The sequence below is a fragment of the Lytechinus variegatus genome, chromosome 4 (assembly GCF_018143015.1).
Source record: "Lytechinus variegatus isolate NC3 chromosome 4, Lvar_3.0, whole genome shotgun sequence".
Taxonomy (NCBI): Eukaryota; Metazoa; Echinodermata; class Echinoidea; order Temnopleuroida; family Toxopneustidae; genus Lytechinus; species Lytechinus variegatus.
Window position 1 is genome coordinate 34,565,107 of NC_054743.1, and position 19,612 is coordinate 34,584,718.

Genomic DNA, 19,612 nt, shown 5'->3' on the forward strand with positions numbered 1-19,612 from the left:
TATCCGCTTATATTCCTTGCATTGTATGTTTGTTTTGTATTATTTTGTACTTCTTATTTTGAACAAAATATTGGCGAATGCCAGTGACGTTCGAATAACTTCAATTCATTCGAATGTTAAAAGGTAAACTTTTTATTATTTTCGTATTGCCCATGTCGTTACTTGAAGTTCCTTGTCATATAGGCCTATATTGCAATGTTTACAACTTGTTGCTTTCTTCACCTTGTGCTACATTTTGGGTTTTTATTATCAATTATATTTTATATCTTTAGAATAGCAATAAAACTCTAAAACTATTATCTCAGATTGTGTTTAACAAAGATTTGAAAACCATATCCGAAGCCAAAGCAACTAACATCGTTGGGAGGATATAAAGCAACAGAATGCAGCACAAATTTCATGCATTTTTGCTTTTTACCCAAATTTTTCAATCTGTTTTAAGAATATTCAAAATAGCGAGCCACGAAACTGGATTTTTGTCACTTAAACCATGTATACTGGCATAAGTTTAAGACCTCATCTCATATTGTGCCTAATATAGTGAGAGCTTCATTTCGTTTTTGTCAAGGCAATATTTTTCACAGTTTTTATTTTAACAATATATATAACCGTCAAAGTGTATTTCGTTACTAGATGGAGAGGTGTGTTGAAATTCGATTCTGTGATTGGCTGTTATGATATTGAATATTCATAATTCATTATTAACACAAAACAAATTGATGTTCTTCGTGTGTTTGGACAATAGGTTGATAAATGTTGCGAAAATAGCTTATATTTCTAGCATGGAATCGCCCTTTTGGAATAGCACTTCATAAGTTCAAGCTTGAAGGTGCGTTAGTTGTTTTTTTTAAGATACAAATCTTTTTATATATTGTACATTGATAATATTGATTGAAACTATGACGAGAAGGAGGAGAAAGGGAGAATGCTAATGATAATGATGACAATACTGATAATTTTATAACAACGATGAAAATAATGATAGTAGTAATGATAACCTTGTTAAAAGTGGTGAAAATATTGATAGTTTGATTTTATTTCATTTATTTATTTCATACAAATGTAATCATATTTTCTCAGCATAACATAACAATAAGCAAATGACATAATGAATAACATATGCATACACAGACCTACATTCTAACATTCTAGTTGAAATATAATTATATCTGATAAATTTTTCTTTTTTTATTATTGAAACATATAGCAGAATGTATATATACATATTACATAATACATTTTGATAAAGGCCTCGAAAGGAAAGGGGGAGAAAATCAGACAAACAGTGCAATAATGGTAATCAATATTTAGTTATTTTATTGATCCCTTATATCACTTCACAGATTTCTAAAGATGATATTTGTTTCACTGGCTAAATACAATAAGGTTACTATATTGACAAAAGATATCCCCTCATTGTTGTAAAAGAACTGTTTTCGGATATTTGTTTAATCTGTTACTTTTGGTTCATTCCATAAAAATTATGACCCTAAAGTTATCTAACCTATCGTAAATGTTTATCAAGGTTCAATAACAGAGGAGGCCGATAGTTTTGTAATAAAAAATGTATTCAGACAATTGTTTCATCAGGGTTTATTCACCTTGGATGATAGGGTGTTATGCACTAGCGTACCTACGGGTGGGCAGACTGCCCCCCCCCCCTGACGAGTCACAACCTATGCAAGGGACCTATCCCTACACCCCCCCCCCTTCCCCTGACGAGAAGTTGAAGACTTTTTTTTTTTGCTTATCAATTTTTTTCAGCTGTGAAATGTCCTCTATATCCTGTTGAGGACCTTTTTTTTGCTTGTCATTTTTTTTCAAATTTTGCCCCCCACCCCCCGTGGAAAATCCTAGGTACGCCACTGGTGTTATGTCATGAATTTAACTACTTTTGTTGTTTTGAAGAAGTCTTTATTAATAATTCACTGATGGCTATTTTTCCATGCGTTACAGGGAAGATAACACATATCAGATTTATACAAAAGGTATGGTTACGTAAGACTTCATATAGATACATTTAACAAAATACATTAAGATTCACCTACCGCATCTTGTATCAAATAAACGAAAATAAAATCAGTATACAATTAGAAACAAAAGATTAATGTGAAAAGGTCACCCCCCCCCCCTTAAAAGCTGCCTATACAGACATCCCTTGCCCACTTCCTTTCCCTTCCCAGATCAGGACCCCCCCCCCCCCCCACTCTCCCTCTCATACTCTGTCACGCTTTGATCTGCCTTGCATTTTATCGTACATTACCTGTATCTTTAAGCTCTTTATATTATATTTAACTCTGACTCAGAATCCCGAGGAAATAAACTTGACCCATTTTCTGAAACGGATTGTTAGTAAACCTTTTAGTTAAGATAATTTCCTTTCCTTTTTTGTATTTTTTTCCTTAAACTGGTCAAGGGTTGGTATATTATCCTTTATATATTTATATACTTCTATTCTTAAAAATCATTTACTTTATTGGGATTGTTACGTGATTCAATAATTGAGCCTCTCCCTCGTTGAACCTTCCACTGACGCCAACGTGAACATCTTTTTGATCTATTATGTGTAATAATAGGGAGCTAAAGCATGTGCACACACTCTATCCATGAATTGTATATCCTATCACATGAAAAAAATGATCATATTCATTGGCGGATCCAGGAGGCACAGCCCCCCCCCCCTTGATAGTTATAATCAAAATTTGTAATGTACGTGTAAATGTATTGTTTTTAATTAAGTGTGCCCCTGTTTTTGCTTGTCAAATTTTCCGCGGACGAAATAACCTTCAATTTTAGGCTAAAACCTTTTTTTTCTCTTTTCTTTTTTTTGCCAAATTTTCATCGGGAAAATGTGCCCCCCCCCCTTGGAATCCTGGATGCGCCCCTGAACGTACTCTTTTTTTCTCTCTCTCTCTCTCTTCTTTACTGCCATATGAACATTAATCGTCTGTTGTGATTTTTAATAGATATGAGTCTGTAATTCAGAATGGATTTCCGTGATCTTAGAAAAAAGATAAAAATATATTCATTTTTTTTATATCATACCTTTCCTCGAGCTTTTTAAATGTCTTGGTTCTTTCCATTCTCATGAGGATCTTATATTATTTTTGATGTGATATCTTGTGATCAGAAATTTGCATGGAAATAACACATCACACATTCGTGTTCAATATGGAATAGGGTCTATAGTAAGAGACATCAAGAAACTAAAAATCTCCTCTCAGATATGTATTATGTAAATGTCTTCAAAGACTCCCGTCTCTTTCCCCAATCACAAATACACAAATTACTTTACGTGATAACGAAAATGAATGAACAGATATGTAAATATGTCATATAGATAAGATTATCACGCACAGACCAATTTTGCGTGAAAATAACACATCACATATTCGTGTTCAATATAGAATGGGGCCTATAGTTAGTGACATCATGAAACAAAAAAATCCTCTCTCAGATAATTATGTATTATGTAAATGTCTTCAAAGACTCTCGTCTCTTTCCCCAATCACAAATACACAAATTACTTTACGGGATAACGAAAATAAAAGAACGGATATATAAATATGTCATATAGATAAGATTATCACGCACAGACCAAATTTGCATGGAAATAACACATCACACATTCGTGTTCAATATAGAATGGGGCCTTTAGTTAGAGATATCAAAAAACTAAAAATCTTCTCTCGGATATGTAAATATCTTCAAAGACTCCCGACAATCTCTTTCCCCAATCACAAATAAACAAATTACTTTACGTGATAACGAAAATAAAAGAACGGATATGTAAATATGTCATATAGATAAGATTATCACGCACAGACCATGTCTCTTTTTTTTTTACTGCATAATCAACCTTCTGGAAAATCAACAACTTTTATCACCCATGTCTGGGTTACATATCAATTAGATCTTTTACACAAATCTGACTAGGAAATGTTCGGTGTTCGCTCCAAAGTTAAGGTATGAGAACCAGAACGGCTCCAGGAAACTCCAGTGCACTTCTCGATATCCTCCTCACATGGAATAGCACTGAGACATAGGCGGAAATCCCAGGGGGCAGTGGGACGCGTCCCCCCCCCCCATTAAAAATAGCAGGGTGGACACAATATCAAATGTTCCCCCTACTATTTTTGGTCTTTTACGATGGAGAAAAATACATAATTCACAATCGAAATAATACATGTATTTTTGGACTAAATGACCTTACATTTTGGATGAAAACCTCTTTCATTTATGTGTGTGTGGTTTTTAGGGGGGGTCAAATATTAAATTTTGTTTGGGCTAAAATGACCTGACAAAAACCTTTTTTTTCTTTCTTTTTTCCTGTTTTTGTTGCTTTTTTGCTTGCTTGTCAAATATTCCCCTGGTCCCCTACCTTTGGGGACAGATTTCCGCCCATCCACGGAGATGTTAAACCCATTTGATTATATGAGCGTGATTATTATACAGTGATACAATTTAAATGACTAGTCCACCCCAACAAAAAGTTGATTTGAATAAAAAAAAGGAGAGAAATGAAAATTTCATTGTGACATTTAAAAGTTTCACCAATAGTTATTACATTCTGGTCGGTAAACTTTGCAAATGAGGTGACTGATGAGGTCATCCTCTCACTATTTTATAACATGATATATAAAATATTCTAATTTTGTCCTCATTGTCAGGTGAAACAATAATTTATTTCTCCCTGAACATGTGGAATTAGCGTTGTATAGTATTATATGGCTCTGTTAAGTTGGTCCCTATCGTCAAATCTGTAAAAATTGAAATGTTGTATAATTCATTCAATAACAAACAAAATAAATAGTGAGTGATGGACATCATCGACTGACCCATTTGTATGTCACCGAGTTGTGCATATCACTGTTTTGTGAAAAATAAGCGAATCTTCAAAATGTCATAACTATTTCTTATTTTACATCAGATGAAATTTTCAGCATTGTGCTGATTTAATGTTTTGTTCTATTTATTCAAATCAACATTTTTTCTGGGTTGGACTTGATCTTTAAAGACCCCCAACCAACAGACCAAACTGAAACTAACAAATCGAAACCTAGCTGCAAAGCATAGCAATTCATAGGCATGTACATCGGGATCTTTAATGACCCCCACAAAATTATATACTGAGCATTATTTCATATTGGGCAATGTATTTTCAATCCAGTGAAATTTATATGACGAACTTCAATCTGAAATATGAATTCGTCATTTAAGTCGCAGGTCCCCCTTAAATGTGCTTAATTTTCCTATGATTACATTTTCCTTTCGATTTACCAAATCCCTTGGCTTTTCCCAGTTCTTACCTCCCGTCCTTTCTTTAGATCATTTTTTCATATAACATAGTCTACTTTCTACTTTCCTTCACTATTTTTCCGCTATTTTTTCCGACTGTTTCTTTCTTCTTCATTTAATGATAATAAACTATGTGGTCTACAACGGACTATCCCCTAAACAGCTCCTTGGGGTCGATCGCAATTGCAAGACTGTTTTCTCTTTTTTTTCCTTTTCCTTGTATGGGATGGTCAACAACGGACAATCCATCGATATTGAAAAAAATGGAAAGAGCACCATTGCGCTCTTTTGGGGCCACCGGAAGCTCTTAAAAGTGGGCCTACTGAAAAAAGGTCCAGCGCTCACAAAGTTCCACATTTCCCTTTTCTCTTGGCCCTACAGTGCAAAAACGCCGGTGGTAATTTAAAGGTCAAGTCCACCTCAGAAAAATGTTGATTTGAATCAATAGAGAAAAATCAGACAAGCACAATGCTGAAAATTTCATCAAAATCGGATGTAAAATAAGAAAGTTATGACATTTCAAAGTTTCGCTTATTTTTAACAAAATAGTTATGTGAACGAGCCAGTTACATCCAAATGAGAGAGTCGATGATGTCACTCACTCACTATTTCTTTTGTTTTTTATTGTTTGAATTATACAATATTTCAATTTTTACGAATTTGACGATTAGGACCTCCTTGCCTGAAGCACAAAAATAGTCAATTCCACGTGTTCAGGGAGGAATGAAATTCATTTCACATGACAATGACGAGAAGTTAAAAATATTTCATATAATAAAATACAAAAGAAATAATGTTAAAAAAAATGATGTCATCAGTTCCTCATTTGCATAACGAACGAGATGTGCATAATAACTGTTTGTAAAATGAAGCTAAACTTTAAAATGCCATAACTTTCTTATTTTACATCCGATTTTGATGAAATTTTCAGTGTTATGCTTGTTAAATTTTTCTCTTTTTATTCAAATCAAGTTTTTGTTGGGGTGGACTTGTCCTTTTATACCAGCCTGGTATCTACATCGGTCCACACCTGAGAGGTGTTGAAACAACACCGGTTTGGCGTTAGGTGTTAAACCAATATCGGTTTGATTCTTAATTGGTGTTGTTTCAATGCTTCTCTGATGTGAACCGATATATATATATATATATATATATATATATATATATATATATATATATATATATATATATATACCAGGCTGGTGTTCAATTAACACCGGCGTTTTTGCAGAGTACACTTCTAATTGCGTCATGGAGTACTTTTCTTGAATAGCTTGAAGGTCGTGTTTGTGATGGCAAAACAAAGAGCTCTGTCTATTCTTTGTTAATATGCATGGGACTATCCCTCAACAGCTTTGGTCTCGATGCTGATGATTATTTCAAAAGTGTATCTTTGTTTTTCCTGTAGGATGGTAAACTCTATGGTATACCTGGGACTCTCCCTTAACAGCTCGAGTCTCGGTTCCAATGATTACCTCGCCTTTGCTCTCTCAGCTGGTGTTGAGATTCCTGCCTTCATCATGGATGTGTTTATCATCGAATATTTTGGTCGGAAGCCGAGTCTTTTTATGTGCATGATGTTTGGTGGGATTGCCTGCGTCTCGACCGCGTTCCTATGTAAGCTCGTCTACCGTTTTCGAAGGGAAATCAGACTGATATGAAAGGGGTTTTTTAGGGCAATGTAAACAAAGTAGAAGCAGATAGGTGATTGTTTGAGTAAAGTTGGACAGACAAGCTCATCTATCCTTTTCGAAGGGAAATCCGACTAACATGGAAGGATGTTTTGAAAGTGAAAAGTAAAACAAAATAGAAGCAGATACTTAAGGTACAGATACTGTAGGTAAAAGTTTGAAGAAAGTTAGACTGACGATGAAATGGTCATGACTTCTAAAAGTTGTAAATTCTATACCTGCGGGGATTTAGAATTGACAAATGCTCCATATTTTGTTCAAATATCACCAAAAAAACTGAAATACATGTACGACTTTCTTTCAAAGAAATGTTACACAAGAAAATATATCTATATCCATCAAAAGGACATATTTAATTTCACTACCAATTTTAGCCTATCATTTAACATCATTAATCATTGGCTCAAATTGGTGTCTTTAACTTAGTAAAAGCAGGGAAGATGATAGAGACTGAATGATTTTTTTATTGTGAACATTAATTAGTTATATCCCATCGGATAAAAAGTCTCTAGACAACTTAATTCCACTTCAAAGCCATAATCAGCTCTGCACAGACAAACCCAAATAGCACGGAATCGTTATTAAAACTTTGGGGGATTAAAACCTGAACACCGTCCGAAGTGTCGATGTGTGACATGCATATACGGACTTAACAAATTTCGCAAGTGTGTTTTGTTTGCAATAAAAAAATTGTTCGATTACTAAATATTTTTTCTAGCTCCTGGTGCTGCTTTGACAACGGTTGCTATGATAGGCAAGTTCGGAATCACTGGATCCTTTTGTATAATGTACCTCTACACAGTTGAACTCTATCCAACGAATATAAGGTAGATATGACTAGATGATTACTTATTATCAAATCCAATATAAATGAAAAACCTTTGTAATTGAAAGAGTTTAATGAACTTTTACGAAACACCCAAGTGAATTGATGGGTATGGAAGACCTTATTTCGGATCTAGAATATTCAGAAGTATTATCTTCAGCTACAAATTTTTTTTTTAAGATGATTCAGGAACTAATTTTATTCATCGTTTATATTTAAGATATTATTGGCCAAGGGTTTAAACTTTGAACTGTGACTCTGGTTACATAATTTAAATTACAGCAATAACATATATTTAGTGTACATTGTTATTGTTCAAGTAATTCATATTTCATATGAGATGTATTTCTGTGTGTGTCAATGTAAGAAGCAAATAATGGGATGATATGCACGTAATAAAAAAATACATATATGACCACAAGGTGTTAAATTTCCTCTCGGGTTACATTATGTTCAACCACTAGGGTGTAATCTTAACACCTCTGGATGTGGTCCCCGAGGAATACCAACAGGCATCAGTTTCAACACCAAAGTCTTCTACAGTGTAGGAAACGGGTCGTGTTCAATGACACTTTATTACACTAAGCCACTGCGTCAAAGACCAGTACATGTAGGATTAGTATTACACACAAATTATTTTTAATATTGTGATGCATGGCAAGAAGAAACTTTTGGGAAGAGCATCATAATAAGGATTCATTGTAATGCGGCTATTTGACCTATTCGTATACAGGGGTGTAGCCATCGGCAACTGTTCGATGTTCTCAAGGTTCGCGAGTATAGTAGCCCCTCTCATCCTACTCCTTAGCGAGTACTGGTCTCCTCTGCCTCTTGTTATATATGGCTCCGCTGCGATCATGGCTGCACTTTTTGCCTTAACGCTCCCGGAGACGCGAGGAAAGAAACTCCCCGAAACCGTGGAACATGTCGAAGAGGGAGAAAAGTTTAACTTGTGAGTAACGTACGGTAATCTTTATCAATTGATACCACTAATACACCGCAAAAAAAATGTGGTGTTAACCGGTGTACATAGAGGACCACACCAGTTATTTTACATCGGTGTTAAATTGACAGTGTTAGTTTAACACCTATAGGTGTTATTACAACACATTTTGTTGTTACGTTTAAACTTTTTGGTGTTATGTTCAGTCTCTAGGGTGTAAGTTTTACACCTCAAGGTGTAGTACTCTATTAACACCAACTTGTGTCAGTTTTAACATCACAGTTTTTACAGTATAGGGATTTTTCGCTCCGCGACGCATATCGGATTCCAGAACACACTAAATGTATTGAAAAATGCCTGTCAAATGACAATAAAGAGATGGGAGGTCTTTGTCGAAAAATGATAAACCGGAACAGTAGTCTAGTCCTGAGTTTCGGAGCTGACGAAAAAGTGTAAATACGGTGTCTGTCCAGAGTCCAGGACGAAACCGCTGTCTTGATTTACCAGTTTTCGACAAAGTCTTCCTGGTTGTTCATTGTCATAAAGGGCGTTAGACAATACATTTTTAATGTTCTTGAATCTGTCGTGCATCGCTGAGGCGAAAACTCATATTGCGCACATATCCACCTCATTGGGTGCCTAAGGGATGGTCCGGGTTGGAAATATTTATATCTAAATGAATATAGTAAAATTCACAAAGCAAAATGCTGAAAATTTCATCAAAATCGGATAAGAAACAACGAAGTTATTGAATTTTTAAGTTTATGAATATTTATTAAAAACAGTTATATGCACATCGTCGTGAATATTCATTAGGTGGGCTGATGATGTCACATCCCCACTTTCCTTTTTCTCATGTTATTACATGAAATCATAAATGTTTCATTTTTTCATACATGTGTAGATGTGACTCCATTATGATAAAAATGAATAACTAATGCACTTAATCAGCTGTCAATTAAATTTTAGTTCTTGGTTGAACATTTTTGAATAAACCGAATTTCATATAATGAAATACAAATGAACAAGTGGGGATAATGACATCATCAGCCCACCTAATGAATATTCATTAAGACATGCCTAGAACTGTTTCACCAGAATAATGCTAATCTTTAAAATTCAATAACTTCGTTATTTGTTATCCGATGTTGATCAAATTGTCAGTATTTTGCTTTGTGAATTTTGGGGCTCCTATTCCTTAGTACATGTTGGTCCACACAGCATTTTTGAGAAACTCATGATGATGACAATTATGATGGTTGTGATGTCGTTGGTTATAGTGGTTATAATTGTTGTTATAAAACTTGCTGAAATATGATAAAATAAAGAAAATATAACTCTAAATTGGCAACATTTTGTAACACATTGCAAAATATTATTCTGGTCCTGGTGGATGGGAATTCTGTGATTGCATATAGTCCTATTTACAACATCGTAGTCTTTTTAATGATGGAGATTTTGTTACATCATTTCAAAGTTTAGACAAATATAAATCAGGTTGTTTAAGTAACGGAAGTTAAATAAGAAGTTTGTCACATTTGGCAGTATCTAAAACGGCGACTCCTCTTTATTATTCTATTTCTTTTAATCTCACAGAAAACACATCTTTTTGCGACTCTCGATTACCGTGTGAGTTCAGCAACCTCATCTCACACTCATTTTGTCTTCTTGCTTTCCCTTACAGAGAAGAACGGGTATGATCTGTGGATTTTCCAAGATGGCGATACGCTTAGAATACAGATAGAGTTCTTAGGTTGGCATGTTCGTTTACCTCATCATGGTCATGGCGTATTTTAATGCATTTGACTGATGCTTCAGTCACTCTGAAAGACCGACTCCAAACTCTTCTCAAGCTATCATATTCCTACAGGATGGTCAGCAAGGACGGTGTATCGGATATCGGATTTTTTTGTTCCAGGAAATCTTTCTTCTACAGTGAAGGAAAACTGGAATATCTATGAAAGGATCTAGCTGATCACCTTTGGGGTCTCATCGGGTATTTTTGGGACACGAGTTGTAGATAATCTTAAAAGACATATACAGGATGTGGAGCGTTGTGGCCCAGTGGATTAGTATTCTGACTTTGACACAGAGGGTCGTGGGTTCGAATCCCAGCCATGGCGTAATTTCCTTCAGCAATAAATTTATCTACATTGTGCTGCACTCAACCCAGGTGAGGTGAATGGGTACCCGGCAGGATTAATTCTTTGAATGCATGAGTGCTAAAAGGCAGCTCGAGCTAAAGCCGGGATAATAATAATAATAATGACAACGCGCCTCGGAATAGAATATTTCTAGATAGATGGCGCTATACATGTATAAATGCATATATTATTATTATTACAGGATTCATTTTTTTTTCCTTGTCGTCTGTTCATCATTCCGTCCAGTTTCCTTAAGAACTGTCAAACTCTATTTTAAACTTGAACCATGCAATGATTTGACAATCTGATTCAAATTAAGGTAATGAGGCCATAGGTAAACGGTCAAGGAGAATTATCTACCTGAAAGGGGGATCGTTCTCGGGATAATTAAACTAAATGACCGATCAAATTTAGACTTAACTCAAATGTTTACGCATGTATACTCAATAGTTGTGTTTTAGCATTTATGTTTACTTTGACTTATTCAATTTAATAAGTCGGGTTTAGGTTAGACAATGGTTAATTGATAATGATAAACTAATTAAGCAGACCAATTAGAACGAAAATTATCACCCTTTTATGACTTTCATCTCCCGTAGACTTCGTACACAAAGTATAAAAATGAGACATTTTCGGCATGACATTCTCTCGTTAAAAGTCATGTGGCGTCGCGACGCTATAACCGTATGTCGCGAATTCGATCTCAAAAGTTGCGCGAGACTTAAAAAAAAAGTCATAAAATTTTGCGGCGATATATTTTTGCGTTTCGGAAATATTGCGCGAAGCGTTGATGCCCCAAGTCCTTTCAGGGTTAACGGGAAAGAGAAATAATGTAGTTATTATTCTCACACAATTTTTAATTAAGGGAGCGTCTTATCTGTGAAATTCAACCTCTACACTTGATACAAGTGGCACAATTGGCTATCCATAGCGAAACCAAAACTTTTCGATTTTGGGTAATTTTACCGTCTAGTGGTATCTCCATGGAATCATATATCCTGATTTGCTCTTAAGGCCCCATATAGATGGCGATTCTGCTGCGGTCGTCAAAAATCGACAAAGCGCGGTATATCGTAGCTTGATCGTAGCTTGATCTTTTCAATCTTCTCCGTCGTACCTTGACCTTTTCTCAAGCGGCAAGGATCGCCATCAGCGCAGGTCAGTCGCAGTGAAGTTGCAGTGCAATCGCCTCGCAGGCTAAAAATAGAATTCGAGGACGATTCTGCTACGCTTTTCGGAACTTACACAAATCGCCATGGTCGCCATGATCGCCTTTCTAGTGAGATGGGGATATAAGCACTGTTACCGTTTTAGTAACAATTGGGTGGTAAAGCTAGCATAATAGTAACTTTACCATTGGGTGGTAAAGCTACCATAATAGTAACTTTACCATTGGATGGTAAAGCTACCATAATAGTGATTTTTATGCAACGGGGGACAAGAGTTTGAATCAAACCGGAGACGAGTTTTCATAATCACTAGGCAGACGCTTTCTTGAACGTTGATAATCTATTGAAAGTACTGGTCACATCACAATGAATGGCTTAGAGGTCATTGTCGAATAGTTTTGAACCGGGACCGCATATTGTCCTATAATTTGGAGTTGACGAAAAAATTGGAAAAATGTGTCGTTTGTCTAAAGCCTATAGGACGACACTGCTGTTTTGATTCACCGATTTTAAACAAAAACTGATTTGTTATGAAGGGGTTGTGACAATGTATTATCAACGTTCCAGAAAGTAGTAGTTGCAAAAAGTCCCTAATATAAAATACGGGACGTAACGACAGTAATCTCATTTGGGGCCTAATATTCTGTACAACCAAGAGAGGGTTAGTTTTTTTCATAGAAGTACGTTTACGAGAAAAATGATCTGATTATAGTGTGAATTTTCACGATTTACAAAAGGAAAGAGGGCGATTGTGTATATGCCATGTCCTGCCAATGGTGGAGGTATACGTTTCTACGGCCGGCAGTCGAGGAACCATCTATTTTTTTACGAGATGTTTTAACTTTATATGCAATCTTAATGATAAACATTATAATTATATCCATGAGTTATATTTTTAAATACCCAATAGGTATTATACATATACATATATATTGCACATTTTAATAGCATAATTATAAACGCATATTAAAGTGATCGAAATAGAAAGTTGTTACATTGAATTGAATTGTTGGTGTCCTTTTTCATGTATACCTGAGATTGCCCATTATCATTAAAGACCCTATATTTTTTCCCTGTCCACTGGATAATACCTTAATAAACTGTTAAAGGAAACCAAAACCCATGCAAGAAGAGAAGCAATCTTATTGGAAAGAGTAAAATGAGAGGAACAATTTAAAAAAAGTTTCATCAAAATCGGTTATGAAGTTATGGACGATTAAAAAGTCTTGTACTTTCTATGTGGATCCTCAAATTGGCAAACGTGCTTCAAAATGGCTGATTTTGTGGACAACTCTCCATTTGTTTTGTACACATATTTTCAGATTTTCCCCTTTATTTTACATATTTCACATTATCTCCTCCTGACCTTAACATATATGGTGTGGATTATATTTTCCCATGACATATGTTGTGCTCAGAAGGAGGCAAGTTGCAATTTGAAAGATAATGAGGAAAATCTGAAAATTTGTGTACAAAACAAATGGAGAGTTGTCCACAAAATCAGCCATTTTGAAGCACGTTTGCCAATTTGAGGATGCCCATAAGAAGGAAAACAAGAGTTTTCAAACTCCCATAACTTGCTTATTTCATAACCGATTTTGATGAAACTTTTTTTTAAATTGTTCCTCTCATTTTACTCTTTCCAATGAGATTGATTCTCTACTTGGGTTTTGGCCTCCTTTAAGCCTATAGAATGATATTTCATTTCATTTACTGGTTTCTGCAACACTTTTTCATAAACACATTAACAAAGAAAATACAATAATAATATACATATAACCGACAAGCAAAACATAGAAAAAAAAATGCATTTTCTATTAAAACATCGATTATTAGAAGGTTGCAGGGTTGCCACTATAAGCTATTAAAGCTTGACTGCGTGGCAACCCCAGAAAACGATAATTATTTTTCTTACTACATATCTTAACGTAAGGGTGCAGGTGCATAATGGCGGGGGAGAGGGGGGTGTTACCAAGGGCGCCGGAAGCGGGGGGGCACTTCCCCCCCCAAAGAAAATTTGGGGGGGGCAAAACGAGATTTTGCCCCCCCCCCCAATGTGCCCCCCTAAAAGTAGAAAAATTATATTATTTAAGGACAAAAGTAATGATGAAGGCACTTCTCTGCCTAAGAATTGTCATTTCCATTGTCAAAAATGAAAATTATACACATCATAGTGAGCCTTGCGTCTTTTGACGAATATCTCCCTTTGTGAAACATACCTTTGATAAGCCCCTTTTCCATCTTATTACAGTGTGATAACGTTTTACCTTTTAATGAATACATTTTAGACTAAAACCGAATGGCAAATTGAAAGTGGTTCACCAATGCTGTGTCGGCTATCAAACGTGCGGTCGCCCAGAAACGCTCAGACCGGGGTGGTGTTTCATCAATATTTTCGTCCGACAAGTTGTCAGATCTGACAACTTTCCTGTATTCTGATTGGTTGAGAAGCATTGTTACCATAGCAACTGTCGGATAAAACGTCCGACATTAAGTCCTTTCATGAAATGCTCCCCGGACCCGATATCACCAACGCGCGTGAACGCTAGTTACTCGAGCAACATATGGAATCTGAAAATAGCTGTAAAACCAAAAAGTTTAAAGAGTTATGGAGGCTTGAGTAGTTGCTTATTGGATAAATGAGAAGATGCTAGCTTGAGTTTGCGAATGGAGTGCAGAGCAGGAGTACTCATCTATCAACTAATCAAGCCTCAAATCTTCAACCTTTTCTGGTTTACTGTCTTTATCAGGACTACGCTCATTTGAAAAAAAAATTACTCGACTATCAACTGTCCACTTCCTCCTATCAATTTCACTTCTTCCTCTATCCACTTTTTCGAAAACTCCACATGGTGTACCGTCAACCACATCTGCTACAATGTAATTGGTTTCTTCTAAATAATGTTACGTAATGTACATTATGAACTGCCGTAGTTTGCTAATTCATGATTACTTACAAATGAATGTTTCCTGGAATTTGATATTCATCATTTCCTAGTTATGGTCACATTTTCCCCAGAAAATATGTAAAGAAAAAAGAAGATTTTTAAGGGGTCATCCAAAAGTGATTCCAAGCCATACAAAACATGTCAAAGGAAACACATAAATCGAGTAATGGTTTAAATTTTCAGAAACGTTTAAAATTGTTAGACAATAATTAAGCAGGTCATATTTCTTTTTCCTCCAGTTACAAAATATGAAACGTTTTGCCTATGCATGGATAATCAGGGACCGACTATCTCCAATGCTGAGGTCAGAAATGATTTGCATAAAATGGGGATTTAAGTGCTTATCGACGTCTGCCACGTCAGAACAGTATGACATTTTGAATTTAAAAAGACATTCAATGTATATTGTTTCTATTGTTACGCTTCTTCTGCTTAATACACTCCTTGAAACTTATGATAATTGTGCTCTCTCGCGTCGTCCGTGTATGTAACTGTACATAAATAAATATTTCTGAAAGGATAATGCATGAAAAATGTAATTTCTGGTATTTTGAGTCAATATAAGCGTATTACGTAATTTAGTTAATCAGACACAAAAACCACATTTTGCGCGTAGATTTTATAGGTTCTCATAAACCTATAAAAGTATAGTCTTTCGTAGTGAATTCTATGTTTAATTCTCAAGAAATTTATTTTTGAATTCTCTTAGAAACGCAACTTTTATACTCCATTTTTACACAAAGTCCTTACGGGGGGTCCAACCCCCTCTCCCGCTCGATCGCTTCTGTATCTCACGCTGTCGATTTTGCCCCCCCCAAAAAAAAAAAAACTGAAAGTGTTCCGGCGCGCCTGGGTGTTACACCCACAAATGTAATAATCGCCCACAAATGTAATAACGCCCACAAATGTAATAACACTTTACCCACAAATGTAATAATTTTTGATCGCCCACAAATGTAATAACACTTTACCCACAAATGTAATAACGCCCACAAATGTAATAACACTTTACCCACAAATGTAATAATGCCCACAAATGTAATAATTACTTTACCTACAAATGTAATAAATTTGAAGTGATTTTTGGCGAATTCGTTCTAAACTAATATCCTATAGTAATGAGTTCATATAGCACAAAAGTTCAAAGTCTTTTTTCCAGACCCGGTTAATGAAATATTACAGTACAAGTCCAAGTCTTTTTCCAGACCCGGTTTTTCAAAATTATAATATACGTCCAAATGTTTTTTACCAGACCCGGTTGTTTCAAAATTATAATATACGTCCAAAGTCTTTTTTCCAGACCCGGTTAATTAAAAAATTATAATGCAAGTCCAAAGTCTTTTTTTCAGACCCGGTCGTTTCAAAAGTTATAATATACGTCGGTGAGGGGTAAAGACAACACTCTAAGCCCAAGCATTTTAAGTGGGTTTAATTTTGAAGATTGGTCTCAGCTGTCATTTTTTTTCAATATTTCTTTATCTTTTAAATAACCGGGTCCAGACGAAAGACTAAGCATAATACTCGTGTTATTCCACAAGAATAAGAATATGAGTCTTTTGTTTTTAGGATTGTTTAAATCATTTTTAAATCACCGGGTCTGGAATAAAGACAACGCTTTAAACATGTGCTTTTCTACATGCATGGTCTTAATTTGGAGGATTGTTGGTTCTTAGATTCGTTGTTGGGGGTTGAGTTTTATTGATTTTTTATTCCTGAAATAATTGTGTCTGGAGGAAAGTCGATCTTCGACAATCGGTCTTCATGTTGTTCCACAGTAATTAGATTATTGGGTATTCGTTTTAGAATATTTGTAAAAACTATTTTATTTTTCAAATAGTAACCAAGTCTGGAGAAAGGATGTCTGCTTTACCCACGCGCTATTACAATGTTTTGTAGGGGTAGTAGTATTATTTGAAAAAAAAACACATTCTTACTGGGTGAAACTTTGTAAATTTGGTCTTAGATTCGAAGTTTTTCAGTTACTTTTTTTAAATAGCCGGGTCTGGAGGAAAGAGTACGTTTTAAAACTCGTGTTATTCCACGAGAATAAGAATATAAGGTCTTATGTTAGAAGATTTTTTTCGTAACTGTTTTAGGTCTGGAATAAAGACAACATTCTAAACCTCTTTTAAAACATGTTCTTAGGTTGAAGGTTTGTTTGGTCTTATACTTTGATTTTTTTAATTCTTACTATTACCGTTTTTTTTTAAAGAAAAAATTGGTCAGGCTAAAGACTACGCTATATCCAGCATTAATAAGATTATGGGGTCTTTATGCTGTTTTTAAACTGTTATTCATAATGTTTAAATAACAGGTAACCAGGTCTAGAGAAAAGACTACGCTTGATTCTCAATTTACTCCTAGTGCATATATTCACAATATACAGTTGAAACAACAACAAAGACATTAATTCCACCAGTTTTAATTAACTGGGTCTGGAGAAAAGACTAAGCTCGATTCCCTTTTTTTCACAGGAATATCATTATCGTATCTTAGTTTGGACTTATATTATAAATTTTGAAATAACTGGGTCAGGAAAAAGACTTTGGACTTATTAAAATTCTTGAAACAACCGGGTCTGGAAAAAAGACTTTGGACTTATATCACAATTTTTTTAAACAACCGGGTCTGGAAAAAAAGACTTTGGACTTTTATTATATTTTTTTAACAACCGGGTCTGGAAAAAAGACTTTGGATTTATATTTGTCCTTTGATGTTTTATTAACCCGGTCTGAAAAAAAGACTTTGCACTTTTGTGCTATATGAACGCATTACTATAGGATTTTAGTTAGAACGGATTCGCCAAAAATCCCTTCAAAATTATTACATTAGTGGGTAAAGTGTTATTACATTTGTGGGCGTTATTACATTTGTGGGTTAGGTGTTATTACATTTGTGGGCGTTACTACATTTGTGGGCGTTATTACATTTGTGGGTGCAACAGGGGGTCGGTTGGTCCTCATAATGTATGCTTTATTTTGATTCTTATAGTTGTTTTTTTCTGTTTTTGAAACCATCTGTTTCATAAGATATAGAGAAATAGCCTATTAAGTTTGTGAATATTTGTTCAATAATAGTGATTTAATACCTAACTTATTCTTATATTATTATCGAACTTCTAATTATTATTATGGTTTTAAGTTTGCCACTTCTGTTTTTCCCCGTTTGGACACACACTGTACAGTATATCCACTCTTTTTATTCAATGTTAAGGAGTGAATCTGTCACCCGTTTGCCAGAGTGAGTGAACCATCACTCAATGTTGAGTGGTAACACACTTGCGTTTGACTTCAGCAACTTTTTCTCCGGCTACAACAGAGAGCCAAGCACTTGAACTAAATTACCCCCCCCCCCCCCCCACCGGGTGCTACATAAGCACTCGCCCGATTGCCCGGGGCAAGAATAAGTTAGAGTCGGGCAAGTGTTTTGAAGTAAAGACCAAAACTACTTGCCCGAATTAAGCAAGCAAAATTCTCACAGTATAATGACAAAAATTAGGGTTGATATAATATGATATTGTCCCTAATTTGGGGCATGGCAGGCAAGATAAAAATCACTTTTGAAAAAGAAATGCGATAACAAGGTAGATCAGTTCATGTCAAAAGAGAGAAAAGGGTCAATAGTTTATAAAACCGCAATACATGTACTTTCTTTTGAAGAGGTAAAACTTTTTTCCAGGATTATTTCCGGGCAAGTGAAATAGATTTTCGGACAAGTATATTACAACTACTTCAAAAATTACTTGCCCCACTGGGAAAGTGCTTCTAAAAAGTTACGAAGCACCCTGCCCCCCTCCCATAAATTTTAGAAAATTTCAAGAAAAAACATATAAAGTGTATGCAGCAAATGATTTTCTTTAGTTAAAAGTAAACAATATATTGCCGTAATCAGCATTATTGCCGGGCCTTCTCATTTGTATGTGTTGCGCAACTGCAGGTAACCCCTCAAAAAGGTTCTGCAACTCAATTTTGAGGGATGATATATTTTTTGGTTACTGAGATATATAAGACGACAGTGGTATCATTGAGAAGTTTAATTACCCCTATTTACAATGATGTGCCGTCTGATGTGATGATGTAATCATGGAATGTGTAGTTACCCTAAATATAGGGAAAAGTCAGAAGTGGAACGTTGCAAAGTGCATTGTTTTCTAACCATAGAATATTGACCATGCAGGCGGGTGACAGTGAGGAGATGTGTCATTGAAGACGAAAGGAGTGGTTTGTGTTGTTGAAGAGATGTGTTTCGACCGTTTGCATACGTTGTTTCAGATTAAAAAAAACTAAACAAGGTGAAACTATTGCGTGATTAAGTGTTTGCTTGGAGTGGAAGCTCTCATAAAAATTCAGTAACAATGAAAATAACATCTCAGCTTTCTTTAAATTAAACATCCTAAAACGTTTTAAAATGACAAGTTTCAACATTATTCCAAACATATTTAATCCATTGCGCAAATGAGAATACACAATGTGTGGATTTTCAGGCATCGATGCATCAATATCGTTCAAACTCGGTCAATCCTTAAAACAATTGGAAATTCGCTATTGGAAAGAATAGATTTCGCAACATTTCATTTTGACACTGTTGCATAAT

The 19,612-nt window shown here is 35.2% G+C and overlaps 1 protein-coding gene across 1 annotated transcript in view; it reads left to right on the plus strand.

The window, feature by feature from the left end:
- The window catches only part of LOC121413905 (organic cation transporter protein-like), a 35,328-nt gene extending 24,451 nt beyond the window's left edge, over positions 1-10,877 (plus strand). Inside the window, exons 8-11 of the mRNA XM_041606900.1 lie at positions 6,707-6,915; positions 7,708-7,816; positions 8,549-8,767; positions 10,443-10,877. Of these exons, the coding sequence (XP_041462834.1) occupies positions 6,707-6,915; positions 7,708-7,816; positions 8,549-8,767; positions 10,443-10,458 (553 nt within the window). The 3' untranslated portion in view covers positions 10,459-10,877. The remainder of the gene's footprint in view (positions 1-6,706; positions 6,916-7,707; positions 7,817-8,548; positions 8,768-10,442) is intronic.
- The last annotated feature ends 8,735 nt before the right edge of the window (positions 10,878-19,612 follow it).